Here is a 27,282-nt window from a genome sequence, read left to right on the forward strand (position 1 = left end):
TATGCTGTATGGTTTCAAATCAACTAATGCAAACCAATATTCTCCAGTGGGGGTAATACGCAAAAGATCTTGCACTGTTTGTTCTTCACCTTATGACCACCATTTTTCAAAAGTCCACACTGCACTCAGGGCCGTTTCTAGACAGGCATATATGAGGGGTAACTGTTTTTGTCAGGTAATTGGATTGCACTTTGTCAGGCCTCTACCCAAAGACCTGACCAACTTGGGTGTCCCAACTGAAGGCTGAGCTGCTGCTGGTCAAGCTTTTATGGTCACTAACGCGTGTGAAACCCCTGACCACGTTAAGGTGGCAATCCCTCAGGGGGAAAACAGAAAAGCAAAAAATAAAATAAAATATTCTAAAAACATGACATTTAACTTAATTGGATAGCCTATGTCGAATATATTTGAAACCAACAATAACACTTCACACTATTGCCAATATTAACAAAACTAAAAAGGGTGGGCCCAGTTATAAAAAAGAGAATTCACAAAGTCTTGAAAAATAAAACTTAAAAATAGAAATAAAAAATAAAATATCCATTCAGATCTTTAAAATCAACAACATAAAATCTGTCTTAATTGGAGGGCCTTATTCAAATACATTTCATGGAAACTCAAATTAACACAGAGACATTAAACGCACCTCATTGCCTGCTCTGCCAAACGGGAGAAAGTACGTTCTTTGCAGATGCACTTCGTCTCAGAGGTAGGTTAATAAATTGGATTTAACTTAACCATAATAATAACCACAATTTGAAGGCAATGGCAAGATGCGCGGCATGGATGTTTAGCTGGGGGAGGGGGAGTTCTCTGCCGAGTGCTGTGAGCCTGCGCACAAAGAGTGCACAGAGGCAAAGAGCGGATGAGACGTGAAACCTATCATTTAATTTGTGCCTTTTCTAGCGGATTATTCAGCTACTGTAGTAAATCTTGTCCATATTTAGTTTGTGGGTAATTTATTATTTTCTTTCTAAACTTCTAAAAGTTTGACTTAATGGGACATGACGTTTGTTTAAGGGGGGCATTGCCCCCTCTTGCGTATAGCCAGTAGGCCACCACTAATATTTCAGAAACCAAGAAAGTAGCATTATTTAGATGAAAAAGAAACACCACCAATCAGTAAATTTTGGAAGCACATGTTTATTGTATTTATTTGGACAATGTACAGTCTTCAGCTTTTAGCCCAAGGAATTATACCCCGATACATGAGTTCTGTAAGGCATTATGAAGCATATTTCACTGATGTTTTTAAATCTGACTAAAAATTATACCTATAATTAACCTATACCCACCTATCCCCCCCCCTGCGACAAACTGGCGACCTGTCCAGGGTGTCCCCCGCCTCTCGCCCTATGATAGCTGGGATAGGCTCCAGCACCCCCCCCCCCCCCCCCCCCCCCCCCCCCCCACGACCCTGAAAAGGATCAGCGGAAGCGAATGGATGGATGGATCATACCCATTGTTTAACCAATATTATGCCTACTTATGCTAAAAGCATTGGGACACAAAAATCTGTGAATATTTTAATGCTGCATTTCAAAAGCAATAAAAAAAAGAACAGTCTCACCCACAGATTTCAAAGTAATCAATATTACTTAAAACACTCAAAAACAACTGACTTTTTATTTTCACACAAGTATAGATTCATAATTTTATTTCAGTGTTTTATTTAAACTGAGTTTCCGTAGTCTCCAAAGTTTAGTGGTTAACATTTGATACTGGAAGGAGACACAAATACCTGGAAATGTTGTTTCAAGGAGGTTATCTGACATAAAACTGTGCTAAATCCACCAAGTGTCTATCTCTTATGGTGGCCCCTTTTAAATAAGGGAAAAGCTGAGAGAAGCTTTATTTAAGCTGAACACCAGTAAGCAAAATAGAAATTATAGCAGAAGTGCATTATTTTAAATGATTTAAATTTGGCGCAGATTAAAGACACAAGATTAGCATAATGTAACCTGAGTCTTTCAAGGCCTTACTAAGAAGGCAGATACCAACAGGCATATCCACAGTGGCAGCGACAGAGTAAGAGCAGGAGGGACACCTGACCGAGCAATTGATTGGTAGCATTTTCCCACATTGCCAACTTTATCTACAGCTATTATTTCAACAGTCTGTGAGCAGCAGGAGGCATTGTAGTTTGCCACGATGATAGGAGCGCTCAATGAGGTGTATGTGAGGGTTCCATTACCCTGATGGAGGGAAATGCTCTCTATCCCAGTTCCGTTTCCATCTGTAATGTTAGCTGAGAGCCCCCACTGGAAATGTCCACACTGGGACAGATCATGAGGGCATTTGTTATCCTGCACGCTAACCACTTTACATAATGGCTGAATAAAATCTGTAATCTGGAAAAGAAGAAAGATGTGTTTGACATGTGTGAAAGGACTGTCAACATTCAGCTTTTGATCAGTAGGACATGTCTTTACCAGCAATTTGTGTGGATATGTTCAGAAGCGCTTTTGCTTATTTCACTGACTTACCTTGGTAACAACAGACAATCTCAAAACAGCATAATTTGAGTCAACGCCATTGGATGACTGTGCGTCAATAGTCAGTGTGACATCAGTGCCTGACTGCGTGCTGGCAGGTGGTGTTATGGTCAATGTAGCATTGGCATATTGCCCAGTTACCAGGGTGAGTCTGTCAAGACAAGAGTAAAATATAATAATACCACAGGGGCTACATTTGTTATATGCATTAAAGATGTGACAGAAACCTAATGTTGTATAGCACATTTGGGCGGAGCAATAACAGCTATTGCTTACCCTTACCTTCTATACCAACTGATTATTGGGGTGACACAGGTCACTCAACCCTTTTATAATTTTAAAGGCCCAACAAATTAGACTCAAACAGGACATAAGGTAGCTGTGAACCCAATTTATGTGTTTTGGTCTAAGTTACGCTAACTAAGCTTCAAAGATATAAAAATGCTGTAAATATTAGCAGACTATCAGTGCCAGTCTTTACAACATTTAACATTTAAAGTATTATTTTAGCAGTGAACCTCTTACTCATTTGGGAAAATCATGGGGAATTTTCTGTCATTTCTGGCACTGATGGAATACTTTCCACCAGAGCTCTGAGTCATCACACTGAATGGAAGCTTAAAGGTCTGTCCTGGCTCCACACTGCTGTCCACCACAGCCTAGAGTGGACAAGGAAAAGCAACAACTTAAAAGGACTGGTATCGTTCTTGTACCTTGTGAATGCTTAATTATTCTGTATCTATTTATGGAATGAATTTGATTCGAATTAGACTCATTGTATCTGATATTATAGTCAAACAAAACACATTTACATTAAAGGGGAAATTGAAAAGACAAACCTGGATCTTCACTTTGGAGAGAGACATTTGGGTGTTTGACTGCCTCTGAAATTGACTGTTGGACACTTTGTCAGTTCCTTTTACAACGACCACAAACTCGCCTTTAGGGACAGCCTCAACAGTCACCAGAATTTCTCCATTGTCCATCTGAGTTAGTACACCATTGCTAAAACTCTCAGGACCTGAGACTTTTGCCAGGCTAACTTGTTCAGCAGTCATCGAAGACGGACCTCTTCTACCCATAACTGACAGTATTAGTGTGGCTGACTGGCCTGGATTTTCAGAATTAAGAAGAAAAGAATCAAAGTGTGAGGAAAAGCAAACGGAAAACAAAATTATATTAAAGATAAAAATAAAATATTATTACAAGATCTTTAAAAATCCTCTTTTGAGCTAAACAAGGTGCCAGTGGTGACGTAGTCATACATTTCACCACTAGATGATGCTCTTGTAATACAGAAACTTCACATCAATTAACTACACTTGTTACTTGTGTTGTAATATAAATACGTTATGTGCAATGCTGTTAAAATGTCAAAAGTTACTCTATTGGTGGGGTGTGGAGCACATTTTTTTTACTGAAAATAAATCTCTTAAAGCAAAATAAGGTCAGGTTAATGAAGTTACCTTCAACCGTAAAAGAATAAAACTGCTTTATTGTGGTGCTGTACCTTCTTGTGGACGCCCACTGAGCACTGCGTAACCTGGGTGAGGTCCAGCAAAGCTTTCCACAAAGTCATAGATAAAGGTAATTGTACTCTGGCCTGGAAAAGCAAGCGTTTACAGTAAATACAGACTTACAGGAAATGCACATACACGGCAAAAACTCATTGAACCTGAATCACTTCTGACACTTGTATAATAAAGACTTGTAGCAAATAAACATATACCCGATTCTACCTGTGATTTTGAGTGTGTAGGGTTGGTTGGAGTTGATGTTGATCTGCCAGTTTCCTGCCTGCTTCTCAGAGTTGAAGCGAATCCTGTGCAAGTTGCCCACAGTCTGAATGGTGCCCAGTTTACCACTGGCCTCACTTTGACTCTGGGTTACACCTGAAAATGTTTAACATCCATTATCACTAATGGGTATTTTGCAATTACATTTGTTGAAATTGGTTGTGTGAAGCACGGAAAAGTTTGGAAATGAGAGGTACCAGCAGGGTTTGTCAGCGTGAAAGTAATGGATCTTCCTGTGATGTAGATAGTGATGTTTTTCAATGACTCATCCAGTGTGAAGGGGAAGGTCTCTTGCGTTCCAGGATTTCTTGCTCGCTGAAGAACTGTCACCTGACAGAATTGAGGGAAAGGGGGGAAAAATGAGCGACTTACTCTGCGATCTCTATTCTTCAAACAATAGTCCAGTCATATAAGTCTCATTATATTCACTGAACTGTAGAATCATACCAGAGCTGAAGTTGAGGTGTCAAGGATAATATCTGTGGCTTGAGAAAGCTCTGATTTGGAAACATGAATGGCCTGGCCTCCAGAGGTCAGAGCTATGTCTTTGTAGTCGTCAAAGGAAGCAGCTCTGAGGGAACGACGGCGTCTGCTAAATGGTGTAGTAATGAAGAACGACACCTGTGGAGATCAGTTAATGTCACAGTTATACCCACAGCTGCCATGCCTAAGTAGGCTTAATGAATACTGATTATCATGAAGTGTCATTCTGCATTTACCTTTGACTTAGTGCTACTAATGAGAGCATTGATAGTGTCTTTGAGCTCAATGTCTTTTGCTAAAGCATCAGTGAAAACATAGATGTCAGAAGAGGAAGGAGCACCTGTCAGAGCAAGCTGGAGAAATAAAGTATACATAAAATCTTCGATGCATCCACATTTTCATCTTTCTGAAATGTTTTTGTCTGATTAACCAAAATCCCAGTTACAAGTGAAAATGTCACAACTGATTGTAGTACCTGAAGCCCTGACAGGCACATCTCAGGTTCATCACCTCCACCACTTGCTGTAAGCTTCGAGATTTCTTCTTTCATCTTATCCACGTGTGTTGTCCTGATCATAGGTCCAAACTCTACATACAAGAACAAAAAAGAGCTAACCATGTAGACTGACCTGAGGACTAAATATAGCCGGTTGTCTACAAGCACATTGGGACAATATGCAGATTTGCATCACAAATGCACTTTATGTTTCATAAAACAGAAATTAAATACAACTAGTACAGGTCGTTTAAATACCAGTAAATGCTAATATCATTAACGGGATAGAGGAGTTCATACCAGGGTCATTGAAAGGCACCAGGATGTACTCGGAGGGCTCGTCTTGTGTTCCTTTGTATGCGTCAATGATTTGATAAACAACTGATCTTGCTTCTTCAATGTCATCTGACATACTCCCAGTTGTGTCAATTACGAAGCACAAGACAGATGAGCGAGCAATCCCCATCATTCTGTGAGAAAAGAAAATTCAGTTTTCATTTCAATCCCAGAGTACTGAAATACTGAAGTAAAATACTTCATACTTCATAGTATACTCTGAAATACTTTGTTCATGTGTCATTATAGTACCTCAAAAAGTTACTGTCTCCTACAGCTAAGCGAAGATCCTGCAATAACTCGAGACTGGCGTCTGTTGCTGCTTGCACAGCAGCGTTGTGAAAAGCCAAGTTGTCTTGATGACGCTCATCTTTGCTGATGCCTCCTTGAGGATTGATTTTGCTAGTACGATCAGCTGCACCTCCATGGCTGCATTTACCTTACATAAGGAAGAGATCGTTGTACCCATATCTTGATTAGATATACTGATCTTGCATGTGTGTTTAAGTACTCCTAAAAAACCCTAAAAGCATGTAATAATAGTAAAAAATTATATGAAAAAAAATTGTGAAATCAAACTGATGTGTGTGTTAGTTTGGTTCAGTTCAGGTTTTATCAGTGGTACAGAAAACTGTCATACATGTCTGATGAATACAAAGTCACAGACAGAAACAAGTTAGGTTAGCTCAGCATAAACATGGCACTACTGAGGTAAAAAAAAAAAAAAAAGAGTCTATCCTGTTAGTACATCTAAAGCTCACTGACATACAGTGGTCCCTCGCTATAACACGGTTCACTGCACTTTGCACCGTCAAAGGCTCCTGTGGTAGCACCTAAAAGGCAGAGGAAGATGCTAACCATCGCACAAAAAGTTGGACTTCTGGACATCCTAAAGGAAGGTAGAAGTTACCGTATTTTTTGGACCATAAGGTGCACCTGGTTATCAGGCGCATTAAGCAAAACAAAACAGTCAGATGAGTCAAACTTTACTCAACTCATTGTTCTTGCTTCCTCTATTTCCGTACCATTGATTCATTAATGTTGAATTCTCTGGCAGCTGCTCTATTCCCATGTTCTGGACCTGAAAACAGGGTTTGATCTTTGGCTTCATTCTGTAATACTGGACTTATTTTTCCACAAAGTTTCGAACTTTGAGAGTCTTTAAACAGGAGAAAAGTGTGACAATGTTCATGCCTGTCAGAGTAAAGTGTATAAAGTATGTAGTGAGGGGTTTTACAGCCTTAAAACATGGAGAATAAAAAAATAAAGCTGGCTACTTCGTGAATTTCAATTTTCGTGAGTTATTTTTAGAACGTAACTTCCACGATAAACGAGGGAACACTGTATTCTGTTTATTATTTTCATTGAGAAGTAGAGCATTATGTAAAAGCACAGGTTAAACGGAAAATATAAATAATATTAGCATAACTCGATTTAAATGTTCATGGGAGTGTGCGTGTGTGTGAATATTAGATAAAAAGCACTTAAGCATTGCAAAAATAGTGTTTGTATGAATGGATATGAATTGGTGAATGAGACATGTTGTATAAAGCGTGAGTGCTTAGGTAGAATAAGAACTATATAAGAAGTTCATTTAACATTTTAAGCTACAGTAAGTGAAATCTGAAAACTTGAAAACTGAAGCCCTTGGGTGAGAGGTGAAACTTGTTCAGGAAATTTAAAGAAGTCCATTCATGTTCTTTCCAAGCTTCTTAGATGTTCTCAATCATCATGGCCTTGATGACTGAGAACCTACACAGGCATTGTAGACATTGTTTGGGCATCTGCAAAATGCTCAGATTGTAGTGTTAACTGCTTCGAGTACGCACTGCCTTCTCAACTTGAATGTAATTTATCTATGTGTGTGAAATGATACCTTTAGGTTTGACAGAAGAAAAGACTCCCATATAGCCAGATGTGAGTTTCTTGTCTTTTAGGATGTTGGGGAGCAGCTGATTGGGGCATGTTCCACTGGCACTGTCACAGTTACTGCAGGTGGGGGTGTTCACATCTACACACACACACACACACACACACACACACACACACACACACACACACACACACACACAAAACAGGATTACTGTAGGAGACGAAATATCCAGATATCTTTTAACAACTAGTGAGACTCTAAGCAACTCATCTCTTTAATTCATTATTTATGTACACTGTTTGGAGTTGTTTTATGAATGCAGTGGTCTGAAAATGAAACGTAATGACCAGCCAATGATAATCAGCCACTGTCATGTCCTTAGCAAGACTTCAGTCTCTGATATTTGGTCTATACATATTCTCTCGAGAAAAGAAAAAAGCATGGATGTTATCTTTTTATGGCACTTTACCCATCCCAAGGGAATGGGTTGGGTTCATAATAGTGGTGATAATCCACACTTACCTGCCAGGTTATCCAGAGGGAGGCCTGGGTTTATGAGGTTGCTGTATGGCTTTGTGTACCCCAGCTCAACCCAGTTACTGTGGCTGTAAAAGTCCTGAGAGTGCAGAGAAACACATGTTACACAAACCTCATATAACCTCCATACTTAAATTTCTGATTGTATGGCTGTTCCAATACCTTTTTAAGTTAATTCATTTATGCCCTGGTGTTTTGTTGCACCCCTCTCACCTGTAGTGTGTGAAGGGCTCTACCCAGTGTTGTCCTTGCAGCCTGAAAATTCTCATTGTGAACGTTAGCTTTAATGGCCACCATGCCCTGTGTGATTAGGCTCCGCCCCTCCAAGAAAGCCTCAGAGTTGAAGTGATGTGGAGCACTAAAAGATTTTTTTAACATATAAGTGAGATCCTTGCCTTACCATTTGTAAAAATGTAATTTAATTATTCCATAGGTTGTTATTCCACGATTTTGCTTTACCTGTTGACAAAGTCGCGATCTACCAACCCATTCTGGGCGTAGATCTCTTGAAGAGCAGAATGAAATTTGGCACCAGACACCTCTCCTGTTGCTGTGGGACCTAGACAGGCTTGCACCAGCTCTTCAGGAGAGGAACCCTAAAGGGTAAAGTTATGAAGTTCAAAAAAATATTCCTGTTAAAAATGAAAAGGTGAGTACAAAATACATTTTACTTTATGAGGGGAACTGCATTTGTCAGAAAAAGAAAGCTCAAATTGTTAAAAAGCCTATAAGTTCTATTAAACACACACACACACACAAGCCTTGGTATTAAGTTTAATACAATCATAAAAAGGACAATAAATGGGTACATTTATTCTGTGGGTTTCTTTTTTGCTTTTAAAGCTTATCCAGACAAACATCCACATTAAAATGGATCTGACTTTGTGTTTAAGTGTTAATGTTTTTATCTGTGGCAGGCGACTAAGTTTATGCTATTTTGTACATATTGTATACCTACCGTGGGGTTGAACTCATAACCATTTTTCTCAGCCACCGCCTGACACGTCTCTCGCACTTTCTGCAATATAGCCGTTCCTGTAATGCTGACATGAGTGGATGCTCCACCCCCAGTAGAGACAAAGGCCATACCTGGCCCTAAAAGAGCCAAAGGCAGCAGCGCTATGACCAGCAATGAATTCATGACAGATCTATTTTAAAAAAAAGAAAAAAAGGAACAGCATTTGTTAATTTAGCTGATTCAGTTAATTTTGATTAGAGTACTGCAAACATACTAAAACTGTGTGGTTTGAGATAATTACAAAGTAAGTAATTAAGTAGTTTTTTTCAGAACAGGTTCAATCATTTATAAGGATTTTAAAAGGTTTTTATTTTAATAAAATATGTTAATAATATAAATAATCATTGGAATCTTTAACAAAAACTCTACTTTACAAACAATATGCAGATGTTTCCAGTGCGTTACATTCAAGTACAATACTGTTCTTATTTTATCTTATTTCTTTATAGTTGTATATATGTATATTTTAATTTTAATTTTTACAGTTTGCACCTTTGATCCAGAGGACGATATTTCATCCCACTGTATACTTGAGTGTATATTGTTGGGTTGACAATAAAACTCTATTTTACTTGTGCTTTTTCATCCTGTGATTTATATTTACACAGATTTCAGAGTAAAAGTTATTATGTAGTAATGAATAAAAAGCCAATGAAAAATAATGAACATTTTCAAATTAAGTTAAAGAAAAAATAATTTAAAAGCTACCGTACATGCAATACGGGGAGAAAATGTCATTTCAGTTACATAAATAAACTATAAAATACAATCATACCTTGATGTTTCCAACCTATGACGACTCCAGTGGGCTTTAAAGTGTGCTGCCCTGTCACTGAATATATACTGAACTAAGGGAGGGGACCTGAACATGACATAAAGAGCTGTAATGTCATGTCATGGGGGTTGTTACATAAAATGTCTTGGTCCTTTTTCTGATAGGAAACATCTGGCAGGAAACATCTACCAGGATGTCTCTTGGGGCAGAGGGCAACCTGCCAATGACGCCAAGGCTTGTTATGCTTGGTAAAAAGTCATTTATGAAATATAGCTGATTAGACAATATTACAATTTCTGTTTGGCACAGGAGCTTTTCGTGGAGACAGGTATCCAGACTCTGTTTTGTTAGCTCTCATCTCTCTAATTTCCTTTATAAACAAAGGTTGTTGGACATGTGTCTCAGTGAATCCAACAAAGTAACCATCAAATTTCACATTACATATTACTGATCAACATGGTAGTCTAGCTACACCAACAGCAGAAATACTGAATTCAATACTGTAAAGTTTAACAGCAGCACCAACTATAAACTCCAAAATAACCATACAGCTGATGCAACTCCGGTAATTTAATTGGGCTGACTCTTTGTTAGGTGTGTTTAATATGCAGAATAATTCCCAATTATGTACAATCATAATATGTTAACTTATGTACATAAGGCCATTAATAATTAACTGTACATAGCTATTTGCTTTACGATTATCTATACAGTGTGAAGAAGTGAAGTATTGGAGTTATTTTATGTTGCATAATGACAATGTTGCCCCTATAAATTTAAGGACAAAGTTCAATGACTGCCACCTGCTGGATGGTGAGTGCAGAGGGGCTTGTAATTGTTGAGCTGGACAAAGAGAACACCTTTGCTGATGCGATGTCAGTCTTCTTTGGTTCCCTCTATGTATTGAACCTGGAATACCAGTAGTCAGCGTGTGCAATATTGGAACTAATTCAGAGGTATGTTTGAACAGTTAGCTAATAGTGATAGATGATGAATAAATAATCTCTGAGTAACTCATTATTTCACATCACAACTCAATGCTACTGTGTGTTACTATTTATTATGGCATGCTTTAAGGTTTTTAAGGATAAACCCTGAAGATAGAACAAAATGTACCTCCAACAATGAAGACAAGCTCTCTCACCATCTTACAAGAAGCTGTCTCTGTCCAATAGGTTTTTTAATTGCAACAGTTTTTTTTCCTTCTTTTACCCGTTTGTTAAAAATGATTTCAGCTACTTACACTTTGTCACATGTATTGGCTCACCCTACAAATCAATGAACTCAGCCCACAAAGCAAGGTCAGGGTTCAGTGCAGGACAGTAAAGTTCCTTCACACCACACATTCTCATCCATGTCCTTGTGGACCCTGCTTTGTGCGTTGATTTGGTGGTGTGAGCCAGTATTTTTGGACAAAGTGTATATAAAGGCAGAAGTGTGGGGCTTGATATTCTATTCATAACAATTCAGTTTATTTGAATGGTGCCAACAAAATAAATGCTAAGGCACTTCAGAGTGTAGGTTTAAGACCCTAAAAAATATAACTAAGAAAACCCAGCACTTGTGCACATGTTGTCTGTCATGATACACTCAACAAAAATATAAACGCAACACCTTTGTTACTGTTCCCATTCCCCATGGGATGGACGTAGAGACCTAAAATTCATTCCAGATACACAATATAACCATCCCTCCCAAACAGTGGTCACAAATCAGTCCAAATGTGTGGTAGTGGGCACATCTGCTATATTGAGATAATCCATCCCACCTCACAGGTGTGCCACATCAGGATGCTGATCTGACATCATGAGTAGTGCACAGGTGTACCTCAGACTGCCCACAACAAAAGGCCACCCTGGAATGTGCAGTTTTGTCTCACAGCAAAATGCCACAGATGCCACAAGCAATGAGGGAGCGTGCAATTGGCATGCTGACAGCAGGAATGTCAACCAGATCTGTCGCCCGTGCATTGAATGTTCATTTCTCAACCATAAGCCGTCTCCACAGGCGTTTCAGAGAATATGGCAGCACATCCAACCGGCCTCACAACCGCAGACCTCGTGTAACCACACCAGCCCAGGACCTCCACATCCAGCAGGTTCACCTCCAAGATCGTCTGAGACCAGCCACCCAGACAGCTGCAGGAACAATTGGTTTGCACAACCAAACAATTTCTGCACAAACTGTCAGAAACCGTCTCAGGGACGCTCAACTGCATGCCCGTCGTCCTCATCGGGGTCTTGACCTGACTCCAGCTCGTCGCCGTAACAGACTTGTGTGGGCAAATGCTCACATTCGATGGCGTCTGGCACGTTGGAGAGGTGTGCGCTTCACGGATGAATCATGGTTCACATTGTTCAGGGCAGATGGCAGCTGAGAATGTCCCAGTTCTTGCATGGCCAGCATACTCACCGGACATGTCACCCATTGAGCATGTTCGGGATGTGCTTGACCGGCGTATACGACAGCGTGTACCAGTTCCCACGAATATCCAACAACCTCGCACAGCCATTGAAGTGGAGTGGACCAACATTCCACAGGCCACAATTGACAATCTGATAGACTCCATGCGACGATGTGTTGCACTGCATGAGGCAAATGGTGGTCACACCAGATACTGACCGGTTCTGGGTCCCCAGACCCCCAATAGCGCAAAAAACTGCACATTCCAGGGTGGCCTTTTGTTGTGGGCAGTCTGAGGTACACCTGTGCACTACTCATGATGTAGTGCACAGGTGTCCCTGCACTACTTTCAAGAATGCATGCGGGAGGTCAAAGAATGGTTCCTGAGTAATTCCCTCGTTTTAAATGATAAGAAGACTGAGATTGTGGTGTTCAACAGTAAAATCCCTCGTGCCCAACTCTGTGCTGCCCTGGGTTCCTTTGCTAGTTTTTCTTGTGACTATGTCAGTAACTTGGGTGTACTGCTGGATAGCTCGCTCAAACTCGATAAGCAAGTGTCTGCTGTAGTGAGATCTAGCTTCCACCAACTACGCCTTATCTCTAAGGCTAGGCATTATATTCCGCATGAGGACCTGGAGAAGCTTATTCACGCTTTTGTGACCTCCAGGTTGGATTATTGTAACTCCTTGTACTATGGTCTTCCCTCTTCTCTTCTTCTTAAACTGCAAACAGTCCAAAATGCAGCAGCCCGCCTTTTGACTGGTACCAGGAAATTTTGCCATATTACCCCTGTCCTAGCTAGCCTGCATTGGCTGCCCATAAAGTACCGTATTCAATTTAAAATATTACTCCTTACTTTCAAAACTATTAATAAATTAGCGCCAAGTTATCTTAGTGAACTTCTCAAACCACATACTCCTGCTAGAACACTCAGATCTGCCACTCAACTACTTCTGACCCAACCCAGATCTCGACTGAAGTCCCGGGGTGACCGTGCGTTTGCTCTGGCTGCCCCGGTACTGTGGAATACCCTTCCTCTCGACCTCCGCGCATCTGACTCCATTGCACTGTTCAAATCACGATTAAAAACCCACTTATTCAATCTTGCCTTTCCCTCTAGTTAATATTTCTTTTATGATTTTATATCATGCACTTCTATGCTCATTTAAATTCTTGTTTGCTCTGTACCTGTTGCTTTCCTATGTATTAGTGACAGTTATCTGTTTGCATATTTAGTACTTGCTTTGGTCCTATTTCTATTATCCTCCTCCTATACTCTATTTTACTTGTTAAGCACCTTGGCATACCCTTGGTTTTTAAGTGTGCTTTATAAATAAAGTTTATTATTATTATTATTATTATGTCAGATCAGCATCCTGATGTGGCACACCTGTGAGGTGGGATGGATTATCTCAATATAGCAGATGTGCCCACTACCACACATTTGGACTGATTTGTGACCACTGTTTGGGAGGGATGGTTATATTGTGTATCTGGAATGAATTTTAGGTCTCTACGTCCATCCCATGGGGAATGGGAGCAGTAACAAAGGTGTTGCGTTTATATTTTTGTTGAGTGTATATACAAACCAGATTCCAAAAAAGTTGGGACACCAAACAAATTGTGAATAAAAACTGAATGCAATGATGTGGAGATGGCAAATGTCAATATTTTGTTCAGAATAGAACGTAGATGACAGATCAAAAGTTCAATCCGAGAAAATGTATCATTTGAAAGGAAAAATATGTTGATTCAAAATTTCACAGTGTCAACAAATCCCAAAAAAGTTGGGACAAGTAGCAATAAGAGGGTGGAAAAAGTAAATTTGAGCATAACGAAGAGCTGGAAGACCAATTAACATGAATTAGGTTAATTGGCAACATGATTGGGTATAAAAAGAGCTTCTCAGAGTGCCAGTGTCTCTCAGAAGCCAAGATGGGTAGAGGATCACCAATTCCCACAATGTTGCGCAGAAAGATAGTGGAGCAATATCAGAAAGGTGTTACCCAGCGAAAAATTGCAAAGACTTTGCAGTTATCATCATCAACTGTGCATAACATCATCCGAAGATTCAGAGAATCTGGAACAATCTCTGTGCGTAAGGGTCAAGGGCGTAAACCCATACTGGATGCCCGTGATCTCCGGGGCCTTAAACGACACTGCACCACAAACAGGAATGCTACTGTAAAGGAAATCACAGAATGGGCTCAGGAATACTTCCAGAAACCATTGTCAGTGAACACAATCCACCGTGCCATCCGCCGTTGCCAGCTGAAACTCTACAGTGCAAAGAAGAAGCCATTTCTAAGCAAAATCCACAAGCTCAGGCGTTTTCACTGGGCCAGGGATCATTTAAAATGGAGTGTGGCAAAATGGAAGACTGTTCTGTGGTCAGACGAGTCACGATTTGAAGTTCTTTTTGGAAATGTGGGACGCCACGTCATCCGGACCAAAGAGGACAAGGACAACCCAAGTTGTTATCAATGCTCAGTTCAGAAGCCTGCATCTCTGATGGTATGAGGTTGCTTGCATGTCTGGAAAGGCACCATCAATACAGAAAAATACATTCAGGTTCTAGAACAACATATGCTCCCATCCAGACGTCATCTCTTCCAGGGAAGACCCTGCATTTTTCAACAAGATAATGCCAGACCACATTCTGCAGCAATCACAACATCATGGCTGCGTAGGAGAAGGATCTGGGTACTGAAATGGCCAGTCTGCAGTCCAGATCTTTCACCTATAGAGAACATTTGGCGCATCATAAAGAGGAAGGTGCGATAAAGAAGGCCCAAGACGATTGAACAGTTAGAGGCCTGTATTAGACAAGAATGGGAGAGCATTCCTATTTCTAAACTTGAGAAACTGGTCTCCTCGGTCCCCAGACATCTGTTGAGTATTGTAAGAAGAAGGGGAGATGCCACACAGTGGTGAAAATGGCTTTGTCCCAACTTTTTTGGGATTTGTTGACACCATGACATTTTGAATCACCATATTTTTCCCGTAAAATGATAACTTTTCTCAGTTTACACTTTTGTTCCGTGATTTATGTTCTATTCTGAATAAAATATTGACATTTGCCATCTCCACATCATTGCATTCAGTTTTTATTCACAATCTGTTTAATGTCCTTTTTTGGAATCCGGTTTGTATGACATAATATCATTATTGTTTGTACAACCATATCAGAAAATACATGGGTTAAATGGTTTAGTAAAAACAAGTGCTTCCTCAATGAAAATATGTTTTCAGTTTATTTCAGCTTTTGATTTGCGAAATGCATATTTCTGCAGAGAAAAATCAGAACTGAAATAAATAAATGGTGTAATTAAATGGTGTAATTATACATACATACATATATATATATATATATATATATATATATACACACACATATACATACATATATACATATACATATATATATATATATATATATATATACACACATATACATATATACATATACACATACATATATATATATGTATATATATTATATATATATAGATATATAGATATGTGTGTATGTGTCTATATATATATATATATTATATATATATATATATATATATATATATATATATATATATATATATATATATATAAAAACACCCAGCACGCCCCTGCGGGCGGTTTATCCTTCAAGCTCGGGTCCTCTACCAGAGGCCTGGGAGCTTGAGGGTCCTGCGCAGTATCTTAGCTGTTCCCAGGACTGCGCTCTTCTGGACAGAGATCTATATATATATATATATATATATATATATATATATATATATATATATATATATATATATATAAACCCAGCACGCCCCTGCGGGTGGTTTATCCTTCAAGCTCGGGTCCTCTACCAGAGGCCGTGTTACTTACCGTAACACGGCGGAATGACTCTGGCAACAGTGACACCAGTATATTACTGCAAAGTGGAGACAAAAAATCTAACAGTGTGTTACACCCACTGTGTCATTAGACATTTTTTCAGTGTATGGGGTGGAGCAAAGGGAGGTATGTCAGCATTCATCTCTGTGTGTCTGGGATTCAGTAGGTGTCTCTAGGACTGGAAAGTACTATAAACTGAGAGAACTGAAGTGCTGAGTAAGAAAAGTAGGCTCACAAGAAGTGCACAACAGAAATTTTTGAAAAGTTTCAACTTTCTATTTCTTCTGTGAATCTGACCGACTATACAGGTGAGTGTTTTCTACAATACTAAAGTTTAGTTATGAGTACAAGCTATGTATGCAGTCATCATGGTTTTGCTCTACTTCTTGCTGTTGTTGAGCAATAGTTATGTTTGGTTTTGAGCTTGTCACCTGTCCCTTTATACATTTAATTTTAGCAATGGACAGTAAATCTGATATATTGATTATTGCACATTTAGTTAGCAGGTTTTTGGGGGGGTTTGTTTGTTTGTTTGTTTGTTTTTTAAAAGGCTACACTTCAATGTAATTTAATTCACTGAGACAAAGGTGTAACTCGGTTTTATGGCCAATGTAGAGGCTGTATATTATGTTGCTGTTGAATTGAATTGCTGTTACTTAATAAAATATGACCTGACTATATAGAGCACACATAAAGCATAAGAATCAATAGAATTCACATAAAAGTGTAATGTGTAGCAGCTGTCAAGTAGTAAAAATAGAAATAATTTCACACTGATAATATGCTTTGACATAATAGACTCAATGTTCATAAAAGCACAAATCTCTATTTTCATAATCACTACAGCTGGTGCGAAAGCAGGCAGAGTTGCCTGGTGAAATTGTTCTGTCTTGTATTAGATGGGCCTCTCATAATGTAGGTATTCAAAGACTGAGTTCACCCAAGTTCTCCAGAAAGATAAAAAAAAGAAAATTAGTAGTCCAAGAAAGAAACATGCATTCACGTCAGCATTGTGTCTCGTTTTTATCAACTCATCCGTCTGTATTCATGTGCAGACTTGGTGTTGTGTTTACCTCATCTACATCATGAGTGCAGGGATGTGACTAAGAATGTAACCATAGCTAAGGGAGAACAATGTTGCTTTGAATTTTATACGTGAATAGTCAAATGTTTTTATTATAAAAATCTCAACCCATAATTCAGTGCCTGTAAAATGTCTGGAATCTTTTAGAAAATAAGGGAGAAATAGCAACAGTAGAGAACAATTAGAACAGGCAGAAACTTAAAGTTCATATTAATAGTGTATTTCTTTATTTTACCTCCCTTAATGTTCAATACTAGAACTACTAAGAAGCTACTGTAGTAATCAGATAATTTTTTATTAGCTACACTGTCTCTGTTGTAAGGGTGTCACTGCTTTGTGTTACTCCCCTTAATCTAATCTAACAATAAATACTTGTGTTAAAGCTGAGCCACAAATTATTCAAATGTATCGGCCCTAGGATTTTTTTTTCCTTTGAAGCCAGGTGTATTGGAATTGGAAATCCATAGTTCTTGAAACAATGTGGCATGTGGTAATCAGGGGGGAAAATGACTCTTCGTTTAAGACGCAGTTATCTTGATTCCATTTACTACTTCATCTACTTCCTACTTGCGTAAGTACAGTGATCCTGGTGTTAACGTGCCAGGTAACTGTCAGTGGGTTTTGTGCCTGAGGTGCAGATCATGTCTTCAGTTATGACTTTAAATAGTTCCTAACCGTTCACACTTACAGGAGAGGCTTACAACCTTAAAGTCAAATCTCTGATGAGACAAGCATATAAGCCACAACCAATCTTTGTGAGGAGTGAAGTGATAACGAGTGTCTATTTCTCTAATTTGAACATCATATCTCATTCACGCACTGTGAATTATGCAGTCATGATCTAGCAACTTCATAATCATGTCCATTTTAAGAAATGACCCTTAAGTATGTTGATAGTAGTAATATCAGGAAAAAAGAAAAAGTGATTATTTGATGTCTTCCCTTGTCTTTTACAATTTTAAAATGACTTTTATAATGATTTATCATAACATTAACAACAATCACTTGAAACCTTAAAAATAGGTGTTTTGAATTGTGTACACAGTATGGTAATGTTTTAAAACTGAAAAGTGCCCGTACATTTAAGTTTTGGCTACCCTTATGTCTTTAGAGTGTATATTTCACTGGAGATATTATGGGCTGATAACGACAGGCATCCTCACAGATTGTTGGTATCTCTGTTGTCTCCTATGGATTGTCTTTAACTAAGCATGTGTAGTTGCCCAATAGATGGTATGTGGCTAGTCCACAAAAACAAGCTTTGACATGTTTCAAAGAGACTGTGTCGCTGTTTTTCTTATTTTTTTCTCACAGTGAACTTCCATGACAGTTATGGTGAAAGGTAACTCTAGTCAGAAAACGATGCTTTAATTTGCAAAAATATTACTACCCAGTGATTTACTATTCATCAATAATCATATTAGTCATAATGCTGAAAGCAAAGTATGTAATTGCTCAATAAAAACAAAAAGACAAATAGGCAAGAAAAGTTGAATCAATGCACCTTAGGGTGTGGAAGGAGTGTCCGTGGTAACCACAATCACATAAAAGTTTCATAACATTATGTCAAGAGGATGCACCTCCCCAGCACATTTATCTGTTGTGCCAAATCAAAATCATGAGTATCAAAAGGGGAAAAGGAATCACTAATGCCAAACCACAGGGACAGTTGACAAATCTCAGCTTATTTTTTTGCCTTTCCAGCAAATATGCTAATTTTTTTGCCTTCAACAGAGCTTGTATATATATATATATTTATTCAAGCTCTTGTGAATATATGTTGTTTTTAATTTACCTCAACTCGTTCAAAACAAACATTTAAAAGTGAAACCACAATTCAGTCCAGCAGGTGTCACTATAGCAAGTGCTGAGATCCAATACTTCTCTCTCAGAGACAGCAACTTGGATAGATACTCCATGTATGTCTGGCTATAACATACGTGGAGTATGCGGCAGCCGGGTGTTTAGCTATGAAAAACTCCATGTTCCCAGTGCAAATTGCTGTTTTGTGCTTTGAAATGTGTTGTTAGAGTATCTCTTTGCTTGTTCAGCGTAAGCTTGCTCACAGGGGCATTTAAACACATAGATTACTTATTACATTCTCACAAAGATGGATATGAGATCAGGAAAGTAAAATACCTCCTGACCTTTTGTAAAACAAATGGAACCTGCGTTAAATCTGACTTTAACTGGTTATTCATAAGCTTCGTGTCTGTGTCTTGTTTCACTTTTCAGAAAAAGTAATCTCAAACATGTCCAACAAGACAAATGTCTCAGAGGACCAGGTTTTCTGTCCCCAGCTTGAGATGATGAGGAGGCATGAACTTAATAACAACACACAGGTCAATCTGACTGTGGTTTGCATCCATGGACTGGTCTCTGGCCTGGGGATTTTGGAGAATGCCTTGATCATCTGGGTGGTGGGCTTCCGCCTAAGACAACGCACCGTGGCCTCCATCTGGGTGCTCAACCTGGCCATGTCTGACTTCCTGGCTACCCTGACGCTTCCCCTGTTCACTTTATACCTAAACTCTGGTCACAGCTGGGAGCTCGGCAACCCACTTTGCAAAGTGCAGACATTCATCTTTTTCTTCAACATGTTCGTATCAGCCTTCCTTTTGGCAGCCATTTCGCTGGACCGCTTACTTCTGGTCACCAAGCCAGTGTGGAGCCAAAATCATCGATCAGTAGCAGGCGCGTGGAAAGTGTGCATATTGGGTTGGCTATGGGCAGCAGCTAATGCATTGCCATATTATGTTTTCCGCTCAGTAACTGAAACGAAGCATAAAAGAAAGTTGTGCTATCACAATTTTGCCATGTATTCCTCATATGCCACACCTGAGAGAGACTGTAACATGAGGCAGTGGACCACAGCTATCTCCAAGCTGCTGCTGGCATTCATATTGCCACTGGCAGTGATTGCAGGAAGCTACATCAAAATTGGTCTCAGTCTGAGGAGCAGGAACAGGAGGAGGAAGCAGAGTGCCACTAGACTAACTGATGATCTGATTACGTTAAACAGAAATCAACAATCAAGAACTACACATGGAAGAACTGCAGCCACAAATAAATTATCTCTCAAATTTCTAATCCCTGGTCCATCATTAACCACTAAAGAAGGCCCCTTGACTCCTACCACCCCTAAACTGACGAGTCAGAGCCAGCTATCCCAGAGTTTCACTAAAATGGTGACATCTGTGATTACAGCGTTTGCACTGTGCTGGGCTCCTTATCACATCTTCTGTATGATTGAAGTGGCAGCCCAATATAATATGGAATATCTCAAACTAGTGGAAGTAGGTCTACCTCTAGCTACAACACTGGCATTCTTAAATCCACTACTGAATCCTATTCTCTATGTCTTCAGTTGCCCACGTTTCTGTGTAAGAATACGGCAGAGTCTGGGAGCAGTGTTTGACGGACTGGTAGAAGAAAGAGGGGTGTTACTGATGACCCCAGGAAAGAGTTTAATAAGTCACATTAGGAGGAGGAGCAGTCGAGATGTTGGCCTAGGAATCCCAGCATCACCCTGTCAGTCATACAGTAGCCAGCCCATCGTCTCACCAGCTTTGCAGGACAATATAGTGGAGCATAGCTGAGACATCAATAGATTTTTGGCTTTGTGCCTCGGGAAGTGCATGAATTACATTTAATCAAGCACACGTGCCCTACAGGTACTGTAAGACATACACTATATTACCAAAATTCTACTATCCAAATTATTGACACACTCCTAAAATATGTGGAAGAGTTGAAGCTGTTATAGTTGCAAAGGGTGGTCCAACATCATCAACTTAAGTTTATGTGTTTGTGAAGGCAGACAATCAATACTTTTGGCCATATAGTTCAATTCAATTTAATCTATATAGCACCAAATCCCAATAACAGTTGTGTCAAGGCCCTCCCCATAATACAAAGAAAAGCCCAACAATCATATGACCCCCATGAGTAAGTGCTTTGGCGACTGTGAGAAGGAAAAACGTCCTTTTCATACAATTAAATAACAATGTGTAAATGTATGGTTTGTGTTGTGTTTGTGCAACAAACTATAGTTATCCATATGGTACGGTGCTTTGTTCCTGACTGAAATCACTGCTCACACTGTTGCTGAAGTTTCAACACCTGAAACTAAACATTTCCATGTTAACATCATTGATTGTCCCACCAATCAGTGTTTTGATTTAGGGCTTTAAGAAGAGTAGTTCAAATGTGGGAAATGATACATCATCAACAACTATATAGTTTTGTTAGTAATCAGTGAAGTTACATTTCAAATGTTTTTATATGGCCTTTTAAAATTGTACTACATTGTCACTACTACCCCTGAATGGCGACCCTATAAAGATCAATACATCAGCTTGTGCATGTGACTGAAAACTGGAAAATGTATATCCTTCTGATTTAGTGCAAGACCATGGCGATTTGTAGTTAGCTTTCCCGAGCTCTATCATGAGGTCGAAATTCAGTTTGTACCGTACAAAATATATTGTTCCATATCCTGTCTCATGTAAAAGTTACAAAATCTTAGCATTTATGCACAGCGTTTAACATTGTAAATGTGTCAGTGTTCGAATTTCAAGTATTTTTATACTTATCTTTTTATAGTGATGTATAGCTGTTTTAAATGTTTTAAATAAAAAGCTGTAATTGTTTGTATCACTTTGGTGGAACTTTGGTATTAAACTCATAAACATTTTTAAATGACTGGATGAATTTAGAGTGGAATTTAGCTTATTTGTCTTTTCAGTCACTTTATTAACCTTTTTGTAAGAAGAAAAGATGCCATAGATAGATGGCCCCGTACTGCCAATTCATACTGTACAGCAGCAGTCCCCAACCTTTTTTGCGCCACGGACCGGTTTATGCCCGACAATATTTTCATGAACCGGCCTTTAAGGTGTCGCGGATAAATACAACAAAATAAAACTAGTACCGGTACCGAAAAAAAGAAAATTTATTCATAACACACATGAAAAGACCAAGGAAAACCGAGTAAACGATAAAAACAATAACAAAATAACGCTGAAAACCGATAAAAACCCTGAAAACTATTGTACTAATTTCACACCTGAGCCTCAACTCTCGCGGCCCGGTACCAAACGACTCACGGACCGGTACCGGTCCGAGGCCCGGGGGTTGGGGACCGCTGCTGTACAGTTTTTAGACACCAGAGGGCAGGGTAGCACTGATTTTGAACAGGAGCCATGAAACCACAATGCAGGATTATGCTTTTCAGGTCCTGTCCTCCAGTAACACTTTAAATCTAAACTGCTGATTGCCCAACCACCTATCTGAGTGATTGGATTTGATCATATCTGATATCCATTTTGATTGACTATCTCATCACTGCAATAGCAATTGTTTGCTTTCATCACACTGAGCAGAACACAGACTAACGTATAATGTAGGCCACGGAAGGGTGGGATTACCATAGAGGTAGTTGTAATTTGAAAAGAATATTAGACAGTGGAGAGCCAGAATATAAAGACAGAGCAGGATTAAACAGGTCAGGCAAGCATAAAAAATTCCTCTTTCCCCTCAGATTTTCACTTTGAACAGATTATCATTCTTTCTCCACCTCTGCTTATGACTCACTTCTTTTTTCCCCTTCAGTAATCATCTGTTTCTGACTGCATGTTTGCGTTGATTTCCAGCAATGATTTATTTTGCTTTGTAAACGATGGAGTAAAAGAAAAAGATCACAGTAAATCAAAGACACAGAAAAAAGAAAAGAAATGCAAAAAAAGGAAGACTCAGACAGGGATGGAAAGTGTTGCCTAAGCCTGGCATTTCGTTTATTAGTTTTACAATACACAGGGTTGCAGAACAGTCAAAGTAATTACTAGCATGAGGGGAAGTAGAGTTTCTTCTGTATTCTGTCTATTAAGTAATTTTTTATTATCATTTTTTTGTTGCCCAATATTTACATTCTGCTTATTTGATAATACTTTGTATATTTGATTACTTTACATATTTTTTATTGTTAGCCAAATAGTGTGTTTTGGGTTTGTTTGGGGTTTTTTTCTTGGTAATTGTAAAAATCTGAGGAAAGCATGAATAACCCTGAGTTATTGATATTTTACAAAAACTGTATATCCTAGTATTTAATCCACTACTGTGCTAACAAATTAAATTTCATATTCTATCTAAGTGATCGAGTGTTGAGTGGAGAGAGGGGCTAATCTTTATAGTCTGAATATCTCTTTAAATTCTCAATAATTCTCAGTAATTGTCAAAACCGAGAGATGTGAATCTAAAGATGAAAGATATAGAAGTAATAAAGATTAAAGGGTACTGACAGTCAACAAGAGACAATGAAACAGCAGGCCAACAGTGAGAACACTCGCAGCATAATATGCAGCAAATGATATCATCGGAGAGATTATATAAAATCTAAAAAAAGAGAAAAGGATGAAAAAGAGTATGGTGAGGTTAAGTATTGCTTTAAAGTATGTAATGCACTGCTAGAGCTGACAGATGCTGCCTAGAGAATTAAGCAAAGCTGAGGTTTATCACAGTGAATTTCCCATGACCATCATGTACTTAAGTGTATGCCTATGTGCACATTGGGTGATAAAGGTACAAACTGTCATATTCATATGTCTATACTACAGTGCCTCAGCCTTGGGGATAAGGGGAAGAGCTCAGAGTGGAGCTAGTGGTCCTCTGCAGCCCAGACAGATTGGTGAGATAAAGCATTGCCCCTCAATAATTCAAAACAGATGATTGGATGTATAACAAAGTGTTCTTCAAAGTATTTCTAAGCATTAGTGTAGAAATTTCCAATTTATATGGCTTTTTTGGTCGTTACAATGTGAGGAGTGTCTAGCTGCTACCAAAAACCTCAAATCAAACTGTTAAGAGCATTTTTCCTTTAAATGTTACACAGTTGTTGACAGAAAAAGTGTAAATTTGGTATAAGATACAAACCAACTAAATACTCTCAAATCCCAAGAACATTAATATTTATAAACAAGATAACACAATACAAAAGAACAGGTGACATTATGATTTATACATGCTTACTGACAGTGGCGGTCCTAGCCTGTTTCGCGCCCCGGGCAAACACTCCCTCTGGAGTGTTCACACAAACACACACATATGAAGAGAGAGAGAGAGTATGTATGCAAACGGCTACCAAACAGCCATCATAATTCCTCATACAATGAGAACAGGACAAATCAACAATTGACAATGACTAAATATTAAAATCTGTAACATAATGTATTGTTTGGAGTTTAGTCTGTCACTGTTACTATTTTTACCATTTCTTCTTGGACCAACCCACATAACCCACATAATTTCCTTAGGGATTAATAAAGTATTCTGATTCTGATTGTTTCAGGATGACCTGCCATTATCCAATGACACATCTACTTACCTGTATCTTTTGCTCGTTTCTCCTCCTCTTCTTTTCTCTTTTTTCTAAACTGAGGACCTGATGGCTCTGAACTTTTCTTGTCCATCTTCCATTGGATTTAATTTTGCACTCCAGTATGAACACCCATCCCTCAACCCCAGGATCACCACAACATAACCTAATAGACCTACACCTTAGTTCACAGATTCACTTTGTCTAGGGTGCATTTCTGAGATTTCACACAACCCAGGATTTAAATCATGAATACATAATGGGCTTGGATTTACAACATTATGAATGTTGTGTGTGAGCCTTTAAATCATCAAACTGTAAATTTTAAATTTCAAATTGTTATTGATCCCTTTACCCCGAGTCCTAAAGTGTATATTTATTTTCTTACTCTTCTTATATTTATTGTTTGTTTACTTGCACTGCTGTAACTGGAGCCTTGTCGTCTCTTCTCTCTATATACTGGACTGTATGTAGCGGAGATGACAATAACGTTTACTTTGACTTCAGCAGCGAGCAGGCGCACGGAGGGCTCTTCCGCTCACTTTTCGAGTATAGAATTTCGAAAAAACATCAGTGCAAATTATAAGTCTGTATCATAATGTCCGCTGTTTTCGTGTTTGTTGGTTTGTTTGTTTTTTTGTTTTATTTTGCGAGTTGGTTATTAGATGCTGCTCAAGCCGGTCAGAGAATTCCCCACCTCCGCCCCCCTCCCCCCCTCCTCCCTGCGCCGCCAGCAGCAGGCTCACCTCGCAAACGAAGGGCGCCCTTACCCCCAGCAAATGGGCGATAGAAAACCGATCGGTGCATATGTCATTCCCAGTATGCGCTGACTGACGCCGATGCCCGTGATGTCGCCCCCCACCACGATGCTGCCCCGGGCAACCGCCCGTGTCGCCCGTATCTAAAACCGCTACTGCTTACACATTCCAAAAATACTCTTAAGTTATTTTATTAGGTATGTTGTATTCTTGTACAGCACTTTGGTCAACGCTCCTGTTGTAATTAAATGTGCTATATAAATAAATAAACTATAAACTAAAACTATAATAAAAGATCACATAAACTGGAGAAGTGGAAGTATTTTACTTACCCCTGCATAGAAGAATGAGTCATCTAGGGGTTTTGTATGGTTACGAAGAAACTCCTGACACAAAGGCTGTTTGTTTGTGTCAGACTTCGACTGTGGTCGAGGACACTTCTAAAAGTTTGCACTCCTCCTCTTTTTTACTTGCCACTGCACAATATGTCTCAGTGCAAGATCAGGCGTGTGTGTGTTTGTCAATGCTTGAAAGACAAAATTTCCTGTATTGCATTAGCCTACATATAGTTGTAACTGAATTTCATTTACTTCTTTGAATTTTATTTTAAAGGAAGTACATTTTGTAATCTTCTTTCTTCATTTCTTCTTTGTCTTTAGGCAGAATTAAGGTCAAACATAGGTGAAAGTGTTAAAAGTTGATAACTGGTTCATTACTGCTGAACTGATCGATTCTGGCTCCATTCTGTTTTTTCTTGTATTCTGCTGGAATCAATGTGCATGATTCACAGTTTATACAGCTTCTCGATTCATTCTTTCTCTTAATCGAGCTGTTTTAGCAGCACCCCCTTTAAGCCTCTGTAACGCGTGGTTGAGCAGTGAAGGCAGAAATGAAGGACCTTTAAAAGAGTTCAGCAGTTCAAGCGTCTTTTTAACTGTCCCTTTCCCATTACAACAGTGGATTAGTGCAGCAGATTAACAGTGCAGGTCAATTTGGCCAAAACTAAGAAAATGACTTAAAGTAGATTGGAAAAAAAATGTAATTGGGAATCTCTAGCAATGAAGATGAAAGTCTCACAAATATATTAACTAAGAAAACAGATTTGTATCATGCATCAATTCAGTTGTGCCTTTGGCAGTACAGTCGCTGTGGCTTGCTTAAAACAGTTTCCTGAAATAAATGGATTCTTAAGAAAAGATGTCGATAGGAAGGAGATCCTCCCATAGGAAGAAATAACATTTTTTTCCACTATCCCAAGTGAATTATGTAACTAATCGAAAACCTGATTTCAAATATTTTGAAAACTCCCCGTCCTTCATGTCAATTTTGGCTGATTACACAGGAATCCATGGGTGACCAGAAAAGGAATTCAAAATGTTGCACAATGGTTTAGTTGTTCATGAGTCAAACCAAAGGAAGTCAGCAAAAGTAGTTATTTAGAGTGGCGTGGAGCCTGAGCTTATGGCTTACAGGGATAACACATATTTATGACAACTTCATTATTGCAAACTCTCATGTTTAGCATGAGAATTCAGCAGTGAAACAGTAAATGCCACTAAACAAAAACACAAGGAAGGAATTACATGAAGACATAATTTGCGGTGCATTCAGAAATATACTCTGTTGTGGCTTCTGCTATCTTTTATCTTTTATGGTGTGGTCTGCTGGGGCGGCAGCATCTCTGCTGGGGACAGGAAGAGACTGAACAGGGTGATCCGAAGGGCCAGCTCTGTTCTAGGATGCCCTCTGGACCCAGTGGAGGTGGTGAGTGACAGGAGAACGGCGGCTAAGCTGTCATCCCTGTTGGACAACATCTCCCACCCCATGCAGCAGACTGTGACAGCACTGAGCAGCTCCTTCAGTGGGAGACTGCGGCACCCACGGTGTGGGACGGAGAGATTTCGCAGGTCTTTCCTCCCCACTGCTGTCAGACTCCATAATAAAGACTTTAACTGATCAAGCACACACATCCATACA

At 39.1% G+C, this 27,282-nt stretch overlaps 2 protein-coding genes across 3 annotated transcripts; one reads left to right on the forward strand and one right to left on the reverse strand.

Annotated features, from left to right (window-relative positions):
• Positions 1-1,123: 1,123 nt before the first annotated feature.
• vwa11 (von Willebrand factor A domain containing 11) lies at positions 1,124-25,755 on the reverse strand. Of its 2 annotated transcripts, none has more exons than XM_004538846.5 (18): positions 25,638-25,755; positions 8,975-9,164; positions 8,476-8,612; positions 8,230-8,374; positions 8,002-8,095; positions 7,483-7,617; positions 5,859-6,045; positions 5,571-5,740; positions 5,250-5,362; positions 5,011-5,127; positions 4,739-4,912; positions 4,489-4,621; positions 4,235-4,387; positions 4,006-4,098; positions 3,335-3,606; positions 3,021-3,154; positions 2,487-2,646; positions 1,124-2,351 (listed from the first exon to the last, which is right to left on the reverse strand). In XM_004538846.5, the coding sequence occupies exons 1-18, from the start codon at positions 25,658-25,660 to the stop codon at positions 1,971-1,973; spliced, it is 2,811 nt and encodes a 936-aa protein (XP_004538903.3). In that variant the 5' UTR covers positions 25,661-25,755; the 3' UTR covers positions 1,124-1,970. The 2 variants fall into 2 exon arrangements, with proteins under 2 accessions (XP_004538903.3, XP_076741330.1); XM_076885215.1 differs by lacking the exon at positions 25,638-25,755 and adding an exon at positions 9,810-9,919.
• Positions 16,258-21,985, forward strand: LOC101466179 (prostaglandin D2 receptor 2). The gene is made up of 2 exons (XM_004538845.4): positions 16,258-16,399; positions 19,411-21,985. The coding sequence occupies exon 2, from the start codon at positions 19,428-19,430 to the stop codon at positions 20,772-20,774; it is 1,347 nt and encodes a 448-aa protein (XP_004538902.2). The 5' UTR covers positions 16,258-16,399; positions 19,411-19,427; the 3' UTR covers positions 20,775-21,985.
• Positions 25,756-27,282: the final 1,527 nt, after the last annotated feature.

This window comes from Maylandia zebra, linkage group LG6 (genome assembly GCF_041146795.1).
Source record: "Maylandia zebra isolate NMK-2024a linkage group LG6, Mzebra_GT3a, whole genome shotgun sequence".
Classification (NCBI taxonomy): Eukaryota; Metazoa; Chordata; class Actinopteri; order Cichliformes; family Cichlidae; genus Maylandia; species Maylandia zebra.

Bases quoted from the DNA above. Each gene is read 5' to 3' on its own strand.
- vwa11 (XM_076885215.1), bottom strand. From the start codon at position 9,904: ATGTTCAGGTCCCCTCCCTTAGTTCAGTATATATTCAGTGACAGGGCA. The intron at 7,618-8,001 runs GTAAGTGTGGAT...GTGTGTGTGTAG, and splicing joins CCCTCTGGATAACCTGGCAG to ATGTGAACACCCCCACCTGC. The intron at 4,099-4,234 runs GTAGAATCGGGT...TTGCTTTTCCAG, and splicing joins CTACACACTCAAAATCACAG to GCCAGAGTACAATTACCTTT.
- LOC101466179 (XM_004538845.4), top strand. From the start codon at position 19,428: ATGTCCAACAAGACAAATGTCTCAGAGGACCAGGTTTTCTGTCCCCAG.